Raw genomic sequence first — 21,770 nt, 5'->3', positions numbered from 1 at the left:
CAGACCAGGTTGGTGAGTTTGTTTCTTTAACGAATCCAAGGTTAGATAAAAGTGAATTTATTACCTAATATCAAGACTAGTTAATCGCAAAGTTCTCATTTGCACTATTTTTAGTAGTCAAAAAAAATAATTTACTATATATATTTACGTGTTATATATTAGTGTTTGCACGCACAAAAAATAAATATTTTCACATAGGTTATGGACTTGCAACATAAAATTACAATTATACTTAAAACTGAATACTCCAAATAAAATGAAAATGTTAGAATTGAACCAACTTGATATATTCTGAAACGGAGAAAATATTTTTAATGATAACCCCAAAGAATATTTTATTAAATATTTGATCAAGAAATTTGTCTCCTAAAAAGCTTTTTAGCAATAAATAACATGTTATTTTTGGTTGATGTTGATGTTGAATTGTTGATAGTATGGAGCTTTCGGCTTACAAAAAAAAAAATAGAGTAAGCATTGATGAAGTTACATTCAAGAATTCTGCACTTGAGGTTACTGAGACGGCAGATAGTCATAGTGAGTAAACCAAAGAGAGAAAGGATTGATCACTTGAGAGTGCTTAAACAAAAGTTTCATTCCAACTAGGAGATTTGCCTTCATAATTCGCTTGATTTTGGTCACTTGATAGTCTTTAAGGTGTCATTCATTTACCCTAGATACTAGTTATTAACTCTGAAAGTTTTAAACGACCCAAATCTAATAATATTAAGAAAATGAATAACTTTTTCTTGAAAAAATAGTATTACTTTCTAAAAAAGATTAGATGATATGAAGTTGACAACATGAGCTGTTGTAATTAAGGAATTCAATATTTGTGGCAAAGGGTTGATAGATGATGGAACATTCACAGGTAAAATCGAAACCCGAAAGAGTTGTGTTAACTGAAGCCAATACTGTGGAATGTGAAATGTAGAAAGTTTTATGTAAATCACTACTTAATTTCCTAAACATTAAATAATTTAGTTAAAAAGGACAGTTTAACCAGTCATCTAAGCATACGTCTAATTAGACGCCTAAAGAATATAGTTTTGACTAGTTGATACAAAGGTAATAAGTATATTCAAAGTTGGTTGGTCGATTCAGACCCTTATAAATCTATCAAAATACCAAAATGGTATAGCTATTGTGAATTGCGAAATAAATAGCATATATCTGTATATATCGTAATAGTATACAACTAGTAAGATATAAATATCACTTCGAAATTCTTATAATTAATGTTTCTTTTTATTTAACTTTAACCAAAAAAAAAAAATCTTTGATAAAAAAAAACTTAAACCCCTTGAATTAAAAACAAAATAAATCATATGAAAAGTACAAAAATTCTATTACAAATGTGGCTTTTTATCAACGTATTTCTTTATATCTAGGTGTTTTGCCCGCACATGCGGCCATAATCTTCTTACGAATATTTATTAATTAAAAACTTTAAACAAACCAGTACGATAAGTTATTATTTATGTATTCAAAAAAAAATAAATCAAACATGAAATTGTTTATGTTTGATAAAGTTTTTCATTAAAAACACTCAAATATTAAAAATATTTTATAAATTGATTAATATTTGATTATAAATTATTGTGTATCTTAATTCAAAAAAAATTATAATAGAAAAATATTATTTCAAGATAACAACACAATATATAGAATTATCTTATTTTTAAAAATGTCATATTATTAATCTAAAATTCGTTTTAATTATATAGTAATATATATATATATATATATATATTCATTAAGATATCAACACAATATATAGCAATTATCTTTTTTTCACAAAATATGATATTATTAATATAAATTAGTTTTTAATTGTATAATAAAAAAATATAAAAAATTCATTAAAGGTAACAATGACATTAATCAGTCTAACTTTTAAAGTGAGATCTCCGTTGCGAAAAATCACTTCGTAAATAATAGTATAGATAGATTTTTTTTAATTTAAAGAGGTAAAAATATTGTTATTTTATATTTTAAATAGTATTTTCACGATAAAAACATACAGTAGAGTAAAATTCACTTTTATAATAAATCTATTTATTTTTAGAAAAAATCTAGAGATTTATTGAATTTTGATAAGGATGTTTCTATCCTAAGTCAAATCAATGTAGTATTTAAGAGTCAATCCAATTCTAAATTGTTTCAATGCAAAGAGAATACATGTTCATACTTAATCTAAGTGTACTCAATGTAATGAAGTGATTTAATTCAACTAACAAGACAACAAATTAACAAACTTTCAAGCAATGGGATAAAAGGGGAATTATGGGTCTAGGAATTTGATTTCAAATGACTAAGATCCGATCTAAAATGGCAAGGTATCAATCAACATATTTCTTTAAGTCTAGACAACAATCCTAAACAAGTTCTTTATCAAAATAAATGTTCATTTACTCTCATTAATCAAACATCAAATGCCTTTGGTTTCCCTAAGAACATGTCATTTGACTATCTGAGCTTCCCTAACATCAAATCCCTTTGGTAAGGTAAGCAAAGAGCAAATTGAGCTGGCTCAGACATTTCATCGAACACCTTCCGGGTAATGAAATGACTAGAGTTCTAATCTAAAGAGGCCAACTCTAGACTAGCATTAAGATCACTCAATCAAGCAAGAAAACATATTAATCTAACTCTAAACACTCTAGATCATCACTTAATCATCTTAACCCATGAATCCAAAGATGATTACTCACTCATTATCATGATAGACATTAAATCATTGGTTGATCTAAGACTAAACATGATTAATGATCAAAGTAATCAAGCAAGCACAAATGATAATGATCAAAATTAGATCTTTTATCCAAAAGTGGTTTTTGAATTGATAGAAAACAAGATAAGATCTAAGATTAGGTTTACAATGTATTTATAGTAGCTTAGAAACATAGGGTAAAATGGTAAAATGATTTGTTTCGGACTACGGCCGCGACCATCCCTCTCCCGCGAAAGCAGGTTGCGATCGTCTTGCACTCGCCGCAAGCATCACATCCCGTGATCTCAGGTTGCGAAAACAACAGAATGGATTCGTCGACGACCGGCCGCGAGCATCACCATTCTGCGAAGGCTGGTTGCGATGAAAGCTCCATCATGTCGACATTTGACCGCGGGCAGCTCATCATGCGACTTTACACTCGCGACTTCACACTCGCGAAACGCCCTGGACATTTTGACGACACACCGCCGCGGTCACGTTCTTCCTGCGAACATCGCCTGCGGCGATACTGCTCCTTTGCAGCCACCCTCTGATCGCGGTGCTTGACTGCTACCCCTCCATTCTTTAGAACATTTATTGACTCCTTAGGCTCCAAAACTTGATTAGCACTCTTCAAAACCTGTAAAACACACAAATGCAATGCAATGCATCCTAAATAAACTCTAAATGCATATAAATGATCAATATATGAACTAGAATGATGCTAAGAACATGAAAATATACAAGATATCAAATATGATTTAATACTCAATACATCTACAGTGGTCCAATTAATCAAAAGTACTTCAACAAAAAATTAATATAAAATCAAAAAGTAAAAAGGAGAAATATGAAAAAAGGAAGAAAGCTTCTTTATGGAGAGACTTCCGTCAGATTTATCTACATGACACAACAATTTTTAAATTATTAAATTTTAATCATTTATTAACATATTAATATTTTTATATTAAGGAATTTGGTTAAAGAAATTTAACTCTGCAGATGCTCTCAGATACCTTGAAATATAAATTTAGGAGAATTCCATCAGATTTATCTACATGACACAACAATTTTTAAATTATTAAATTTTAATCATTTATTAACATATTAATATTTTTATATTAAGGGATTTGGTTAAAGAAATTTAATGCTGCAGATGCTCTCAAATACCTTGAAATAGAAATTTACGAGAGAAAACTCAAAATCTCTTATTAATACTCGGATACATTTTTTTTTTGAACACATACGGATACCTAGAAATATAAATTCATGAGAGAAAACTTTAAAAAGAAAAAGCTTTTACCAAATCAAAATGAGAAACGAGGAATGTATGTTACCCTTAGGAAGAACATGAGCGCGTGAGAACAGTACACGTGTCTCATTTTTTCGGCGTGACGAAGCTGCTTAAGAAGTGGTTCCAGACATAACCTTTCGAAACCGTAAACGGGTGAACTTGGTTTCCATATGAGGTAAGTTGAAGACAAATTGTCACTGTATTTTCAAGCCGTTGGATCGCGTTCATTACTTTAATTTTTAATGTTTGTATCTTGTTTCCTCCTCTAACCTGAAATTCGTCAATTACTCGTTCAGCCATTCCTCATTTGTTTACTTTATTTATTTAAAACACTAATTGTATTCATAACTTGTCTCAAAGACTGGATTACAGTTTAATTGAAAAATATGTTTAAAAAAAGACTGGATTAAACAAGTTACTTGTATTGGTAAACACACCATACATCATACCAAATCTATTACAAACTAGTGATACCGCTAGAACTAACACTTGGGGGCCAATTGTCATGCTTCCGAGTTCGACGCCAGCCGGAGGCGAACTGCTCATCCCTGTCACTAAAGTGGGTACTGGGCCTTCGGGCTCAGGGAAAAACCTCCCGGGTGAAGCTGACCCGCTGCCTAACCGGGCCCATGAAATGACCCGCGAAACGGGGAACCCTGGATTATCAAAAAAAAAAAAAAAAAAAAAAAAAAAAAAACTAACACTAGAAAGTGGGTTATTAGAGTCGTTACCACAAGATGCATGGTCGGTTATGGTCAGATCACAACCTAGTCAAACATTGATTTTGGCTTGCAAAATTTAAAATGTAATACTCCCTCTGTTTTCTTTTATACGTCGTTATAGACACTTTCGCACGGATTAATGCACCAAGTATAATATCTTTTGTATCCTTCTAATTGATTGTTTTGTATAATTAAATATGGGAAATGAAGTGAATAAAGGGTAAACATAGTCTTTTGTCACTATAATTTGCATTGATTTTTGGAAAACGTCAATTATATTGAGACAAATTTTTCTTCACCAAAACTTATTTTAAAACTGAACGGAAGGAGTATATATAAACATGTTTCCGAAAAATATATACAAAATGCTTAATAAATGTTATAATCCGTAGATTCTCATTACTATTTCTAGATGATTGTTGAGGATGGCCTTGAACAATAGTAAATCTACCATAGTCTTGTTCGTTTCATGACCGCTGACGCTAGACGCAACGGCAATAAATTAACCTTTCATTACAGCAACACAACACCGGTAAACGTTCAGCGCTAACTTATTTTCAAGTCGCATCAGCAATTAAAGCTGAGCGAAAGAGACGCTGGAATTAATGGTGTCACAGTGTTTCACTTTTTTGTGTCTCCGTAATTCATCAGCGGCGATTTCAATTTTGGATTCTATTATTTTTTGTCTCCGTAGCCTTACATTTTATTGCCACTGACGCTACGTCTAGCGGTTATGAAACGAACAGGGGTCATATCTTTCTTTTCAAATATCATAAAAGCAGCTTGAAATGCTTATTAACTACAAGATTCCATTTACAAAAAAAAAACTACAAGATTAGAGATACGTTTTGCAAAAGTTTTTTTATCCATCTAACTCGTTGATAAAAACAAGTTTGCCGGAGAAATAAGATAGATCTTGTTTGTTCTACTTGTTCTATACTCATTATGGTAATTTTACTTGCTTGATGTTTTTGTTTCGGACTGTCATTCTCTCATCACATTTCTTCAGACCTTTAATTTTCTATCATCAGTTGGGATACAAAATAGGGTTATGTAAGTGCAGTGAGGTCAGAGTAAAATGTAAAAATAAACAAGACACAAGTTTTTCTCTTTTCGAATACACTAGAACAAAAAAGTCTTAGACCAATCTTTTCTATTACAAGAATCCTTTAAGATTACCCCAATCCTAAGCAAAAACTCACCCTAGAGTCTAGACTTTTGTTTATCAGAATCACCCTGATCTCGAGCTAAACTCCCCCTGAATCTAGACTTCAATCTTCCAACACTTTGGAAGTACTTCAACAACTACGTCAGCACCTAACGCAGAGCAGCGACACCAAAAGCTTGATCACACAAGCACCAAACAATGATCTCTCCATTTTCTTCTTTTTGCAGAGACAACTTTCTTAGTAGATGCACATCCTCCTTGAATAGATAACCAGAACTTGCTCCCCAAGTTCTTCCAAAACAACTTAAGCAACTTTCCTTTTTCTTTTAAGGAATAACTCTCTTGTCTTTTCCTCTTCAAGTAATATCATTTACACTTAATGTAAATCTCCCAATAAACATATTGCTTCTTCTCCAAGCTTAACAAGCCCACAGACATCAAACAACACGAGCTCCAACAAAGTCTATCTTCATGACACACGCATGTACTACCTCCTGTAGTACTTCACGAACTGATACAAAATATACATCTTCAATCTCCCTCTTTTTAACTATGCATGTGAACTCATCACCTTTGGATAGAAAACCAGTCTTCAGTCTTCCCTTATGAGTCACATCATGGTCAAAAACTAATATGAAGATCCATATCCTCCAAAGTGAGGAGGAAATCTCATTCCACCATCTCCAGAGTGATCAAATCTCCTAGACCACGTATTCCTGAGCCCAAATCCTCCATGATTAGCTCCTTGAACAGACCTGAAATAGTCACGTCGCATATGCCCTTGAACTCCACAAGAATAACATATAGGACCATGATACCTCATACCATAAGTTTTCTCCATCTGGTTCTTCTCCCTCAATAACTTGAAACACCTTGGCCTAATGTGTCCAACAACACCACAGTGATGACAAACAGGCCGAAATTTTCGTTGAGATGCACTCTTCAATCCAGAAACTCTCTCTGGAGCAGTCGCCGTAGCAGTTGCCGTAGCAGTCACATTCTTCACATCAGTTGCAGGCTTCACTGCAGCCTTTCCATTTGCAGCATTCCCTGCAGACATCTTAACTTCTGGTTTTGTAGCAGACGTAGCTACATCCTTAGTTTTTCCTGCTGATACAAAAACACCTTCAGTCTTAGAACATTCTCCTTGATATCCAAGGCCGCATCTATCACTTTGACCAATACTTAGAAGATGATCTAGCTGATCCGTCCCATTATTCGGCATCCTCAAACCCTTCTGAGTCTCTGCAAGTTGAGTACCAGCCTGTCGTGCTTCTTCTTCTTTCTCTGAAGCATACTTAAGTGCTTCAGCAATTTGAGCTTCTAGCTTGGCTTTCTCCTTAGCCAAATATGAGTTCGCCTCAACCATATTGAGCTAATGCTCATACAGTTTTTTATAATTCCCAGCAAGATCAAAGCTTCCACCATCATCATCTTCACTTCCAACATCATCATCACCTCCACATGAAGACCCTGTCATAGACGCTGATGCAGATCCCACTGCAGATTTCGTCTTAGAACCAGACATAAAAGTTGTGAACGCCACAATACTCTTTAGCTCCTCACCATAATCAGATTCACTTTTAGAATCACCGTTGGTGATTGTCTTCTTCTTTCGCTTATGCAGATTTGCACACTCATCAGCTACATGCCCAAAACCTTTGCATTCAAGGAACTGTAGAACCTTTGGAGAATCACAAAATCTTCCTCTTCTTTCTTTCTCCTTCATGTTATCATCAACCATCCCCATAAAAGATTTGTTTCGTCCATTCCATGAGAAACACTTCTTGAAAGGCAACTTAGCTCTCTCCATCAATCCTTGAGATCTACTTGAAAGTATGTCCTTCTTCCTAAACCAGTTTCTGTCATCACATTTATGATTTCACCAGTAACTTAGGTGACCCGCTCTGATACCAATTGTAAGTGCAGTGAGGTCAGAGTAAAATGCAGAAATAAACAAGACACAAGTTTTTCTCTTTTCGAATTCATTAGAACAAGAAAGTCTTACACCAATCTTTTCTATTACAAGAATCCTTTAGGATTACCCCAATCCTAAGCTAAAATTCACCCTAGAGTCTAGACTTTTGTTTATCAGAATCACCCTGATCCCGAACTAAACTCCCCCTGAATCTAGACTTCAATCTTCCAACACTCTGGAAGTGCTTCAACAACTACGTCAGCACCTAACGCAGAGCAGCAACACCAAAAGCTTGATCACACAAGCACCAAACAATGATCTCTCTGTTTTCTTCTTTTTGCAGAGACAACTTTCTTAGTAGATGCACATCCTCCTTGAATAGATAACCAGAACTTGTTCCTCAAGTTCTTCCAAAGATAACTTAAGCAACTTTCCTTTTTCTTTTAAGGAATAACTCTCTTGCCTTTTCCTTTTCAAGTAATATCCTTTACACTTAATGTAAATCTCCCAATAAATATATTGCTTTTTCTCCAAGCTTAACAAGCCCACGGACATCAAACAACACGAACTCCAACAAAACCCATCTTCATAACACACGCATGTACTACCTCCTGTAGTAGTAGTTCACGAACTACTACAGAATATACATCTTCGGGTTATTATAAAGTTAATTCAATACGTTATAAACACCTTTAAAGTACTGAATTGTCCACAGTCCAGACGGACACAAGCAGAAAAACAAAATTTATTTAAAAAGTAGAAGCCGTGAAACTAAAGGTTCAGAAAAATAAAATTTATATACTGAAAATTAACAATAAGATAAAAAGCCACGCCAAGACGCACAAAGAAAATAAAGGGGGTACCCAGCGTGGGCCGACAACGAAGTGGTGGGTTCTACTCTGAGCTGAGATCGAGAATAAACGGGCCACACGGCCCACTAGTGAATAGTATATTGTTGCTTTAAGAATTGTATGCTGTATATGATTTAAGAATGTTTATGCAGTATATCCGGCGGCCACTTTTATGCCAACCAAATCTTTCTTTAACAAAGTTGGGATCTTCGATATAAAATATTTCTAAAAAAGGCAATATTTGTATTTGCATAATTATTAAAATTCTACTGAATAAAAAAGTACCAATGTTGTCAAAAAAAAAGTACCAATAACGAGACTACAAATAATTAAACATTTCTAAAGCCCTTTCACTTTCAGTAATAGAAAATATAATTTCTACAAGACTCTAACCTTTCAACTTTTCATTATTGTTTTTACAAATAAAATAAAAAATTATATACTCTCTAAAGATTAAATGTAAAAATAGTGTTAATACAACTTTTGAATTATAAATTAATCAAGTTCTTGTTTGCAAATATATGAAAAAATAAAAGGATAGGATATAATTTTTCTGAGTTTCTCACATAGTAAATATATGAATATAATTTAAATAAAATACATGAGCATATGTAAAAAGGAAATTATTGTTTCATTTGGTCATCAATGAAAAAGGGAAAATTTTATAAGATGAATAAAATAGGTTTTGTATATAAATACATAAAGTGAATACTATCTCTTTCATGAAGCTCAATTCTATCTTTCAGTGGGTCTTGAATAGAAATCAGTTCAAACTACCACTAGGTTTTCTTCACTTCAAACCAAAAAAAAATCTAGAGCCAGAGACATGAGACTATGGCTACATTCATCAGTCCATGCCAAAATTAAAATTTGCCATAAGCAAACTAGACTAAAATGCCTGTGATTATAAAAATGTTTACAATAGTGATGAATGTTCATATAGTTAAAACAAATAAAAACTAAACCATCAAACTGTTTAATTTTTTTTTTCAAAATACTCATCAACAAATTCTTAAAATTTAAGTTTAACCAATTATTTTAATTGCGATAAAATGACTAAATTATTTAATATTTTATATGATATACTCAAATGAATATAAAATAGCCAAAATTTGATATATGCCATAACTAATTTTAATTATTTTATTATGTTTATCAATTTAAAATGGACTATTTTGGTTATTTAAGTTAGAAAAATTTGTTATATAAATTCTTGTTTTCTTTAATATATAGATATTACAAAGCTTTCACCTTTATACATATCTTTTAAGAGGTTTATTAACTAAGCATAAATAGCGGAGGAGACTAATACAAAAAATATATGCTCTTAATTGTTTATAAAAAAAGTGGATGCCATAAACAATAATTTCAATTTTAACATTGAGGCAAATCTCCGGGCTATGTTAGAAGATAAACAAAACATTTTAAGCTCCTTCTCACGCCATTGCTTGGTACCGAATTCTGTTTCTGGGTCTTGTTATCTGCTCTTTCTCACTGGGAACCTCACTTTCTGTGACAAATACAATTAACATGCACCTATCACAATCCCTCATATGAGTTCTGTGCCTTAAAACTCCCAGCTATCATCCATATATATCCTCTCACATTTACCGCAAAAAATATTCAAAACCACAAGAGGATATGGTATGGTGATTATCAACTAAGAAGTACATGTCATCAATCCTCACTTCAGTTTAAGACTATTTGTCTCGTCTCTTCAGTTTCCCCACTTCTTTAAGCTGTAAGCACACATATTACTGATGGTTTACTATCATCCTAAATCGTTTTTGTAACCGTACCGGTTAAAACCGGTTTAGAAATTTTGATTCAATTGAATTATCCTCCTACTCCTCCTATCCATCATGTTCAGTAGTCTTCGGAGAGTTTTCAATTAAAGCCATGGCGACCAGAGCTTTGCTTGCCGTTCTATCTGCTTCACCACCACGCATGATCAGAATCAAAGTCTCAACCTTTCCTTCTTCGTCTTCTTCTTCAAGTATCAAGTTCCAAAGACATATTACAATAGCTCGATGCTTCTCGTCGGACACGAACCCCTCCGTTCTTCAGCCGCCGGACGTATCCCGTCTAGCTGAGACAGCTCGAATCTCTCTCACCCCATCCGAGGTGTAACCCTTTTACTAACCCTTTACGTTTTTCTCTATATTGAGTTCTCATTATTGTTCAGATTGAGGAATGTGGAGCTAAGATTCGTCAAGTCATCGACTGGTAATGAATCCAAACTCGTGTCTGTAGATAGTTTCGTGTTGTGTAATTCTTTAAAGCTATTGTCTTTGCGATATTGGTGGAAAATGTAGGTTTGGTCAGCTTCAGCAAGTCGATGTTAGCAGTGTGGAGCCAGCGATTAGAGCAGGTTTGTGTTTAAAGTACACAACTTTCTTCTTTGTTTTGTGTGTTCGTAATGTTTTGCACATATGTAACATTCATGAAAGAGTGAAACTTTGGGAAGAAAGAAGAGTGTATTATAGCTAAGTTTTGTTGCATCCATCTCGTGAGTGCTGCTGAATCAATGAGTTTGATCATGTTTTGAGTGGAGTCATGTGGACAGATCTTTGAAAGCAAAGTTGATTGGAGATTAGGGACTTGAGTCTTTGTAGTCTTACCACATTCTCTTGGTAAAATCATAGGAGGCATATTGGTTATAGCTCTGCCTATGTCAATGTCAATGTCTTGATCCTTTCTGATCTCTTACAAATATCTTGTAGAAATGGAAGGTGGGAATTTGCGAGAGGATGCTCCAGAAACATTTGAGAACAGGTTTGATCTTCATGCAGTTTTTTTCCATCTAGAATATAGTAGAATTGATTCTTGTTTTAGGACGAAACCCATCTACTACTAAAGTTTGTATATTTCTTATACAGGGAAAGTATAAGAGCTTCGATTCCAAGCTTTGATGAGGTGTATTTGAAAGTACCTAAAGTACTAAACAAAGAGTGACTTTTTTTTGTCAGGTATTCTACTCTATCCATCGAAGAGGAATCATTCATAGTTTATCTGCTTATGATATTTAGCTTTTATTTGTTAAGAATCTTTGTGTGTGTGTGTGTGTGTCTTTTTGTGCAGCTTCTTCGGGTGTGGCTGAAGAGATTCATTCTCAGCTCCGGTTATTGTTCCACCATCTAGGGATGTCAAGTTGGGCGGCCCACACCCAAATGGGTGTGTACAGTTGGGCCATTTAACACCCATACCCAAAAACACCCACACCCATTTAATACCCATACCCAAAAACACCCACACCCAAGTTAGCCCATACCCATTGGAAATAACCCAAGACCACCCATTATTATTCTTTTTAACAATTAGCTCAATTTTGTTCATAATCAATTATTGTAAACTCAATTTACAAACTTATATACTTATAGAAAATTTGTATAAACTCAATCTAAACTCAATTTTAATGTCATTGAAAATTTCTGAATACAAATGTGATGTAAATTAAATTCAATAGACTTTAGTTTTTCATAACTCTCTGTTTTATGTAAAAAAAAAGTTATAACTCTGATATCATGATTCACTTTGCTCCAGCTTCCAGCTTCCAGCTTCTTTACTTGTCTTCAGCCTGCAAGAAAGAAAAAAGATAGCAACTTGGAGTTATTCAATGATTCTCATAACTTGTATGTAAGGGCAGAGACATCAACACAAGCATTAACATTTCAAGCAAAATAACTGTGTTGTATGGAGACTTGCGTAGGGATGCTGATGTTGAAATGCACATATTGATCCCCAAATATTGTTGACTTTCTTGCTCTAATACCTGTCTTGCACTCACTAAATTGGCTTGTCACAAGCAAAAGAATAAAAGCTCAGTGTGAACAAAGATAACAAGATCAGTGTGAGTTAGTCAAGTTCCTTTCTATACTAACTCAATACTAAACCCACAAACTAAACCCACAAACTCGAATGAGTTACTTGCAAGAGTACTGATCAATAGCAACACTTACCAATTTCAGGAAATCCTTTTAACCAGTTCCTTGTGCACACTTTCTTGCTCTAATATTTATTATATGAATAAATTATAACCAACACTTACCAATTTCAGGAAATCCTTTTAACCAGTTCCTTGTGCACACTAAAGCTTGAACATTAGTAGGTAGTAGACAGCTCCTATACTTGTTAAGAACTCTACTACCTATACTAAATGAAGATTCCGATGCCACTGTCGTTATTGGTATACTCAGAACCTCTCGAGCCATTACTGCCAACTCTTTGAACCGAGCTGAGTTCTCTCCAGTAATGTAACACATTCAGTTTCTTGTAAGCGGCCATGTCGAGCAATGGCTCATCCAAGTATATATCAAGAGTAGACTTTCCGCTACCAACAACTTTCTGAGAAAAAAAGGCATAGAATCCCTGAAAAAAACAGATTAATCATCACGTATATGATATCAAAAGGTAATAACACTTATCAGAAATAACTCCAGAACAGAACTTACACCATAACCGGCTGGAACATCTTGTGTTTCTACTTGTGAACATGCAGCACTACTGGTTCTCTGGTTTTTCTTGTAAGCTCCAAATAGTTTATAGATCTTTGAACGCACATGAGCCAATCTTCTCTTACAATTAGGCTGATCTAAAACTGAGAAACAATATTCCAAGTAGGCAAATTTCAGTCTTGGATCAAAAACAGCAGCAATTGCAAGGATATCGTTGTACTCTTCCCAGTATTTATCAAACTTGAGCTTCATACACTTCACCATTTCACAAATGATAGGATCACTGAAATTCGCATGAGCTCTCAACCAACACTCAATTTTCCAAACTTCATTGAAATACAGATTTGATGTTGGGTATGAAGAACCAGAAATCAAATCTGTAATTTCAGAAAATGGCCTTAGAAGCTCACAAATCATTTCTGCTCTCCTCCACTCAGAATATGAGGGAAAACTCACATAACTCGCTTCTGCATCCGCCAAGTTACCTAGTGCCTTCTTGAACTTTATAGCTCTATCAAGCTATACATACTTTATAGATTTCCCACACCTATACATACTTTATAGATTTGGAATACAAAGTCTGAAGTGGAGCAAGCAATGGTCCTCATTTTTATCAAAATGTTACCCCGCACAGACTTTTGAAATTTTTATCAAAATTTTTATCAAAATTCTCAAATTATTTCCCATTCCACCTCCTGATTCATTTCCCAAAATATCCCACACACAAGCAAATACATATTAAATCTACCAGAGAACATGACAAAGATCACCAAAGCTTGATTCTTCTCTGAGTTTTGTTCCTAAAGCTAGTAGATACCTGTCAAAGATTAAGGCTCTGAAGGGTTTTTCTACAGTTTCAGGAGGTGGAGGTATCCTTTGCCGAGCAGAGTATTGCTTTGCTACAGTCTAACTCAATAACCTACACAAACAACCAGCAAAGAATCACAAAGCAAAGTTAAAAGGCCATAACAAGAGAGCTGTATAAATAAGTACACAATTCAAAGAATATTCCCCAAATACATACACTTTAGAGTGCAATGAAGACCTCTTGTACTCCAGAAACTCTGAGTATATCCATGCTATGAAGACAGGGATGACTCCGAGCAGAAACGAAACTTGCATTTAAAGAGAAATACAATACACGTCAACCAAAAACCAAATCTCAAGTGTGCATCATTTCTGAACCCAAAACAAAACAATATTCTAAACGATTCATCATCATCATCAGAACTAGAGTAAACAATGGAAACGAGATTATCATCCACAAAACCTACAACACCCACAACACAGAAAGTAGAGAAATCGCGAGATCAGAGCTAAAATCGAATCATACCTGAAATTGTAGAGAAATGAAGAAGGGAATCGATGGGAGGGAAGAGAGAATCGTATGGATTGATGAACACAAGAACAGTAGACGAAGAGAAATCTGGGAGGAGAAAATCGTTGGTTGCAGAAAGAATCGCGAGAGAGAAGAAAAGAATCGGGAAAAATTATTTCTGATTGATTTTTTCTCAAATTCTCTAAACCCTAGAAATTAAGTTTTTGGGCCAGCCCAACACCCATTTGGTTTGGACCAGTTAACCCATGGGCAAAGTGGGTTTTTAACCCAATTGGACCATTAATTATTTGGGTATGACCATCACACACCCATGTTTGTTTGGAATGGGTTAGCCCATGGGTGGCCCAACCAATTGACACCCCTACCACCATCTCTTTGTTTTCTTTAAAAAAAAAAAACTGGTTAGGAGAGAGCAAAGCTTGCTCTACATTATCAAGTCTCGCGTAGTCTATTACTCTACAACATGGTGATACTTTATAATCTCAATCCATCCATTTCGATCGGTGATCGTTTTTAAACCCGGGCCAGTCCATTGTTCTACAACACACAAGCTCATAGCATTCCTTATGTTGAACGTTGTTTTGTCCAATGGCATGACTCGGCATTGTGACCGAGTCAATGGTCGAACCGGTCCAACTGGTTTAACCAGATTTTTAATAATTAAGCATAAATATAAAATTATATATTAATTTATATAATATTTTTTTATCAATATCATAATTATAATACTAATATAAAATATCATGACTAATTTTAAATAGGCAATTATCCAAATTAACATGATTTCATATAAAATTATTTAAATTTGATTTTTGTTTTATTTTTCACTTAGTTTAAAAAAACCCAGGTTTTGATATTGAATCGGGTTATTGGTTTTAGCGAGTTTGATCCAGCTTTGACGGTGAAATACATATCTAGTTATTAATACAATTTGAAACCGGCTAGATAAGCAAGTTATGATTTGACCGGCCAATCCGGTTTTGGAAACACTGAAAACACTGATTTTGTCTTAATATGTGGAAGTTTTGGGTCCGAAAGCTTGTATCTCTAGTACAGAGACCAAATCATGTTAAATTAATTTATTAGATCCCAACTAGATGTTTAAGAGTTTTAGCTAATAGGTCAATTCGTCGTTGGTAACATGTGTTTTTTTTTTGTATACTGTGGATTGGTGTAGAAGAAAAGAGAGCATAGACACAATTATTCACATCATCAAAACAGCAATACAAACATACATTCCAGTCCGAATATTTGAGAAATGCATTCTTAAGTACGTGCAGAGTAATCAGTTTAAGGCGGCTGAATTTCACAAACTAACAGAATGATAAACAACAGTTTGTCTGAGCAAAGAACTCCAAGCTTAGTGTAGTCGTTGATCTCAATATATAGTGGCATAGTGCTACTTCAAGCTCTCATGACAAGATCATTTTTACTCAATGTCTAATAAAGTATTCATGTTCTGAAACTCAGTTTATGTTCTTCAGCTGTTTCTGCTACAAAAATATCTTCGTTAAATGTTGTCATTAATTTATACAGCAGTGACATAAGAGTCTGGAAGCACATTTGAATTATTCCGGTAAGCTCCAATACATAGATTCCTATGACGTCTGTCCAAAATGTCAAAGTCCTCGTTACGTTTATCCCACGACACACACCACTTCTAACATCATCTATCATTTATTTTCTAATGAATAATCACACGACTTAACATACAAATATTATATATATATATACACACGCATACATTCACACTAACAGGCAAAACACAGAAGTGTACGTAAGCAATCGTGGCATCCCTCTTTGATTAGTCGTTATTTGTTTGTTTTTCGCTAGCTGGTTTGTTTGATTACATACGTGGCTGCGGATGTAGCCTCTTGTTGAGAAAGAGACATACGACAGAGATATCATCAACCTTAACCGTCGGATATTTCTGTCTCCATGCATTAGCCGCCGCCTCTGTCACCGCGTTGGCCGCTCCTGCCTCATTCTCTGACTTCATCACCACCACAGCCACTTCTTCGTTACTAAGTACATCCCACACCTATACAAAAGAAAATCATTATTTACATGGAGAGAAAAGTTATATTGTTATTTATAATTTGGCTTCTAGTTTGTCGTCAAGAATAGGTCAGCTTTGAAATTTTATAAGACTTAACCAATTTAGTAAAGACTTTAGTAAATTTTTTTTTTACAATTTGGTGTTTCATATATATAACTCAAGAAATTTTGGGATTCAAGACGAAAAAATCATTTGGCTCTGCTGAGGACCGGTCAAAAAAACTTTTAACAGTTTATTATTATTATACGTACCCCATCGGAAGCAAGGAGCAAAAACTGGTCGCGAGAAGTGATTTGATGCGTAGAGACTTGAGGAGTCGCAATGACACCATAGCTTTTAAGAGCGAAATCACCCAAAGCCCTAGACATGGCTAGACCGGGCCGGTTTTCATGTGGAAGCCATACTCTTTGAATATGTGGCTCTGACTCTAATGCCAAGACCCTTCCGTTGCGTTTTCTTATTCTCTCGGCTTCGCCTACAAAAGTAATTAACCCAAAAATGATGAGCGCTCCTCTAATAAAACCGGTACGTGACATTGTTTACCAACATCGCTTTATCCCTATTCCCTAGCATCACCAACTTACTAGGGACACTTGGCTTCAGGTCTGTGGTTAATTGAACCACCTTGATTTCTCCATTCTCACTTGTTCCAATCATCACAGCCCTTGAATCTCCTAGATTTGCCACCATCACTTGATTTCCCTGTTCAATTATTGTTGATTAATATTACAAACTTATATGAGTATATTAACATCATGTTCAAATATTGTTGCTTAATGTTACAAAATTATAATTCTGTATTTCGGGATATATACCATACAACATTTAATTAGAAGAAGAAAATATTATCTCTTTTTGCATTGAAAATCAAAACATCACTTAGAGCACTTTCAATGGGTGTTCTACCCATTAGAATTCTAAACACACCTATATGTGTATGTGTATATTAATATTAATATTTTATTGTGGGGCTTTTAATTTTTACGAGAAACCAATCCAAAATTTCTTAAAAAATTGTTTTTAAAACTTTGGGTTGAGTTTTCCATAAAATTAAGGACCCGACCATTAAATACTAGTATAAAAGAATACACATATATATGTTTAGAAATAGAATGGGTAGAACTTTCTATTGTTGGTGCTCTTATGATCAGTGTCGATCCATAGGGTAGGCCACATGAGCGGTTGATTAGGACACATGAATTATGTTTTATAATTTTTCATCAGAAATTTTCACTGTTTATGTATTTTTCTATAAAGCTTAGGGTCATAAGCAAAATTTACAATGTTTGGACAGGTATTGCTTATGATACTTGGAATAATTAGGTCAAAACGCAATTTAATATGAAACGGCAACAACATGAAAGATTTTCAAGAAACTTACGTGTGTAACGGCGAGAACAGCAGTAGTTCCAGAGGAAGAGCAATCAAGGGTGTTTTTGAGTTTAAGAATTCTTTTGTCCATCAACAAAAACGTAGTTTCAAAAATGAGTTTCCAGTCTCGAGTCACTGAATGGTTATTCATATGACCTGACAATAAAGATGGCAATTGGTTTCTTACTATCTTGCTCACCAATTCACCCTTCTCACCATGACCATCAAACACTCCACACAGCGCTCCTTCTGTTCCATATCCCTACAATTTTACCATTCATTTTATTAATAAGAGATTGCTTTGGACAAACATATATTTACACTTCTGAATATAAAGTTATTTTTAAGAATGCAAAATATTGATCTACTTAGGTCATTCTCCTATCTGTCACCTCGTGACCCTGACGAGGGACTTGGGCCAATCTTCTCTCCAATCTTCTCTCTGATCAGGGTCACGAGGGACTTGGGCCAATCCACGACGATCTCTCTCAGCCTATATCATCTACTTAGGTCACTCTCCGATCTCCTAGAAGACTAAGAAGCAAAAGACAGTTTCTTGTTCTTCTGCTGAAGCAGAATATCGAGCCATGGCGTATACCTTGCGTGAAATAAAATGGTTACATGCACTCTTGAAGACCTTTGGCTTTCAGAACTCTCGACCAACACCTTTACACTGTGACAGTAAAGCCGCCATTCATATTGCTGCGAATCCTGTCTTCCATGAGCGAACGAAACATATTGAAGCAGATTGTCATCAAGTTAGAGATGTTGTACAAGATGGAACCATTGTTACCGAGCACATCTCGATGAAAGAACAACTTGCTGACTTATTTACTAAAGCTCTCCCAAGACCAGCATTTGAAAGACTTTTGTTCAAGTTAGGTGTACGAAATTTCGTACTACCAACTTGAGGGAGGGTATTGGCGTAGAAGATATATGTAAATAATATCGACTATGTATAAGGAAACATCAACTCTGTATATATATTGTCGTATGTCAATCAATAATTACAAAGCAATTCCATAAGATTACACAAAAATTAAGAAAAACTTATTTTGTAAGAATATGGTAAGGATTATAATCAAATACCAGGTGGAGAACGGCAGCATCTTGATTGTAGCCCTTTCCTCCAGCTAAAGAAGAGACAGAGCCAAAGCCTTGATGAACATGATCGTGTTGTTCAGAGTGTAAAACTGCATTTTCTTGTCCATAATCTTTTATCTCATAAATCTGGTTTCCATCTGTTGATCCTCCTGAGGATAAACAGAAACAAAATCCCATTTTGTAGATTCTGTATATGTGTGAAATGAGAGGAGATCAAATAAATGAAAGAGTTTGATACACGATTTTGCGTATGCATATACCCATTTATATAGCCTTTCGTGAATCTTAATCGGCAGTATATAAATATATAGTTATTGATTATATTATATGGATTATATGTTTATCTCCATGACTTGTATCTTTGGCATTTAGGATGAAGGATTCAATTCTACGCGGTCGAGCTTTATTCAGAGGTTGCATAACATTTAACATGTCAATATACAATATTTTCATATATAAACATGAAGTAACGTAAAAATGTTTTTTTCATTCATGTTATTTTCACGTTTTATTTTTTATATATATATGTATATATATAAATACAAACATAAGTATCAATACCAAAGTGATTAGTTTCTATAGACGATTTATAAATAACTGCCGCCAATTAGAATCAAATACCTAAAATGAGTCGACCATGTGGGCAAAAAGAGATTACACTCATACTCCAAATTATCGACAGAGTAAATTACGATACGTAACGTTATTACACTTAACAAGAAAATGTAGTTAACTTATTTAGTTAAAAATATCAACTTGGACCATCCCAATATTCTACTGAAAGGACACACGGTGCTGTGGCGTTACGTGTGATTAGTATCTTGGTTAAACTACTAATTGGTTTATTCGAGAATATTAATAGGAGTTTCAAGTTATCAATGAAATTTACCGATGTGATTCCTGTTCTTCGTCATTGCCAGCAAGTTAAACGACTAAAAGTCATGCATCTCAATGTGCGAACAAAGAAAGATTGCTAACAATATTAATAAATTCCTGTTCTCCACTGTTGTATTACAATAGTATACACATAAAAAGTTTAAGTGAATTAAAATGATATTTGTAATTTTTGAATTTGTAAAACAGAATGAAGTGTTCTTTGTAAGTTCTAAATTTCTAATTAGGACGGTCTCTCCTGGCCTTTTGGACATATCAAACGATATAACTTCGTCAACTCCCATATCCTTTTTATTCAACAACTGTATAATTTATTTTTATATATAGTAATGAACTAGTTGGTCTCCTTTTCAGAACTATAGTATCTATGTATGAACATATACCAGCTTGGTGAATACATATATTATGGCTAAGACGGTATATCACCGCTTAGGTTAATGCCGGTTTATATTAACCGATGGTGCCAAATTGCCTCCAAAATATAATAAGTAGACTAGATTCTTCTGGCCAGGTGGATTGCACCAGTTTGTGAGATGTAATGTCAACATAATAAACAAGTCGGCGTTATTTTATTTTCATAGACTACCCCGCTACTCAATTAGAGAGGCACATGATGTGTGATCTTGTAGGATTCCAATCTTTTGATTAGTTAGATTCCCAATTTAATTAAGTCAAACATTAAAAAATCATTTTCTCATACTATTAAAATTATACAATGGCTGTAAAACAATGGTTCTTCTACAGAGATTTCGTGTGAGAACCGATGTCATGCATGTTGGCATCGTCATCCTAATTCCTAAAGCCGCATGCATGGCAACGTTATTTTATTATTATTATTACTAGGACTGCTCCCGGGCTGTTTTCTATGAAAATGCTAAGTAGAATATCATATTTGATCCGTGTACTCACGGATTATATGTAATATTTTTTTGTCTAAATTATGTTTAATGTAAAATTGTGTTAAGATTAGAATAATCATCGAATTTTGAAAAAAGAAAAAAGATAAACAATGGCTATTATACCATTTTCTTTTAGTTTAATTGATTAACTTTTGATGGATGAAATTGAAATGTTCAGCATTGCTTTCATGTAGGTAAATTTAGTTTTTTTCATCCGTGTAAAGCTTGCTCGTCTAATCATTAGTTAAAGAAAATTATTGTTATCTTTTCTTTTCGTATGGAGATAATATTTACGACAGACGGTTTTGTTGACAAAACAATAAGACTTTGGTTTTATAAAATAGTAATTTACGCAATCCAATAAGAGCATTTCCAAAAGTAGTTTTTTTTTAAAATGGGGTTCTTAAGTTACATATTAATGTATGTATATATAATAATTATTATTTAATTAATTCTATACTAAAATTCTTGGAAATTCAATCAATAATATGTTAAATAAGATATTATTGGTTTTGTTTCCAAGAATTTTAGTATACTTTTATATACATACACCAATATATAACTTAACAACTGCATGGTAAAAACCCACCATCGGAGTTGCTCTAAGGTTCGTCGTAAGCATAATGCTTCTTATAATATTTAAGATGGGTTCATTGGTATAAGTCTAAGCGTATCTTAAGTTAATTATTATTACATGTTTCAAGAAAAAATTCAGCGTACAATATAAAGTTGAATTAGTATAGAACATATTTGTAACCAAGAAAGCAAAAACAATAACCATAGCAATGTAAAATACTTTCAGAAGTTGGCACTTAATAAATGACATTCAAATTCTGGACAACATTATAAATGACCCGTAGTTAGATGTATAATACTCAGAGAATTTAACAAAAATTATTCACAAATAAGTTGAATTGTATTGAACTCCGACTGTCACCAAAAAAAAAAAGTATTGAACTCCGAGTCGCAAGTTCTTGCGACGGTACA

At 33.9% G+C, this 21,770-nt stretch overlaps 2 protein-coding genes and 1 long non-coding RNA gene across 4 annotated transcripts; 1 reads left to right on the top strand and 2 right to left on the bottom strand.

Annotated features, from left to right (window-relative positions):
* The first annotated feature begins 10,506 nt into the window (after positions 1 to 10,506).
* On the top strand, positions 10,507 to 15,168 carry LOC106434030 (glutamyl-tRNA(Gln) amidotransferase subunit C, chloroplastic/mitochondrial). 2 transcript variants are annotated; one of them, XR_007320482.1, is made up of 7 exons: positions 10,507 to 10,787; positions 10,849 to 10,889; positions 10,979 to 11,034; positions 11,387 to 11,438; positions 11,543 to 11,632; positions 11,745 to 11,793; positions 14,821 to 15,168. XR_007320482.1 is itself a non-coding variant. In XM_013874867.3 (6 exons), exons 1-5 carry the CDS (start codon positions 10,563 to 10,565, stop codon positions 11,616 to 11,618), a joined length of 450 nt encoding a protein of 149 aa, XP_013730321.1. In that variant the 5' UTR covers positions 10,509 to 10,562; the 3' UTR covers positions 11,619 to 11,632; positions 11,745 to 12,084. The 2 variants fall into 2 exon arrangements, 1 of the variants encoding a protein (XP_013730321.1); XM_013874867.3 differs by lacking the exon at positions 14,821 to 15,168 and having other exon boundaries at positions 10,509 to 10,787; positions 11,745 to 12,084.
* On the bottom strand, positions 12,030 to 14,814 carry LOC125583454. The gene is made up of 2 exons (XR_007320483.1): positions 14,142 to 14,814; positions 12,030 to 14,036 (listed from the first exon to the last, which is right to left on the bottom strand). It is a non-coding gene; the product is annotated as an uncharacterized LOC125583454 (long non-coding RNA).
* On the bottom strand, positions 14,849 to 20,176 carry LOC106434042 (probable protein phosphatase 2C 61). The gene is given in 6 exon segments (XM_022697726.2): positions 14,849 to 16,497; positions 16,767 to 16,990; positions 17,100 to 17,217; positions 17,897 to 18,148; positions 18,976 to 19,174; positions 19,176 to 20,176. Coding segments are annotated over 6 exon segments (1,059 nt in total). The 5' UTR covers positions 19,247 to 20,176; the 3' UTR covers positions 14,849 to 16,302.
* Between the last annotated feature and the right edge of the window lie 1,594 nt (positions 20,177 to 21,770).

This window comes from Brassica napus, chromosome C3 (genome assembly GCF_020379485.1).
Source record: "Brassica napus cultivar Da-Ae chromosome C3, Da-Ae, whole genome shotgun sequence".
Classification (NCBI taxonomy): Eukaryota; Viridiplantae; Streptophyta; class Magnoliopsida; order Brassicales; family Brassicaceae; genus Brassica; species Brassica napus.
Note: the sequence above shows the minus strand (reverse complement) of the source record. Positions and strands in the feature narration are given on the sequence as shown.

Coding starts and splice junctions, on each gene's coding strand:
- LOC106434030 (XM_013874867.3), top strand. CDS start 10,563: ATGGCGACCAGAGCTTTGCTTGCCGTTCTATCTGCTTCACCACCACGC. Junction 11,035..11,386: donor GGAGCCAGCGATTAGAGCAG/GTTTGTGTTTAA, acceptor AATATCTTGTAG/AAATGGAAGGTGGGAATTTG. Junction 11,439..11,542: donor CCAGAAACATTTGAGAACAG/GTTTGATCTTCA, acceptor TTTCTTATACAG/GGAAAGTATAAGAGCTTCGA.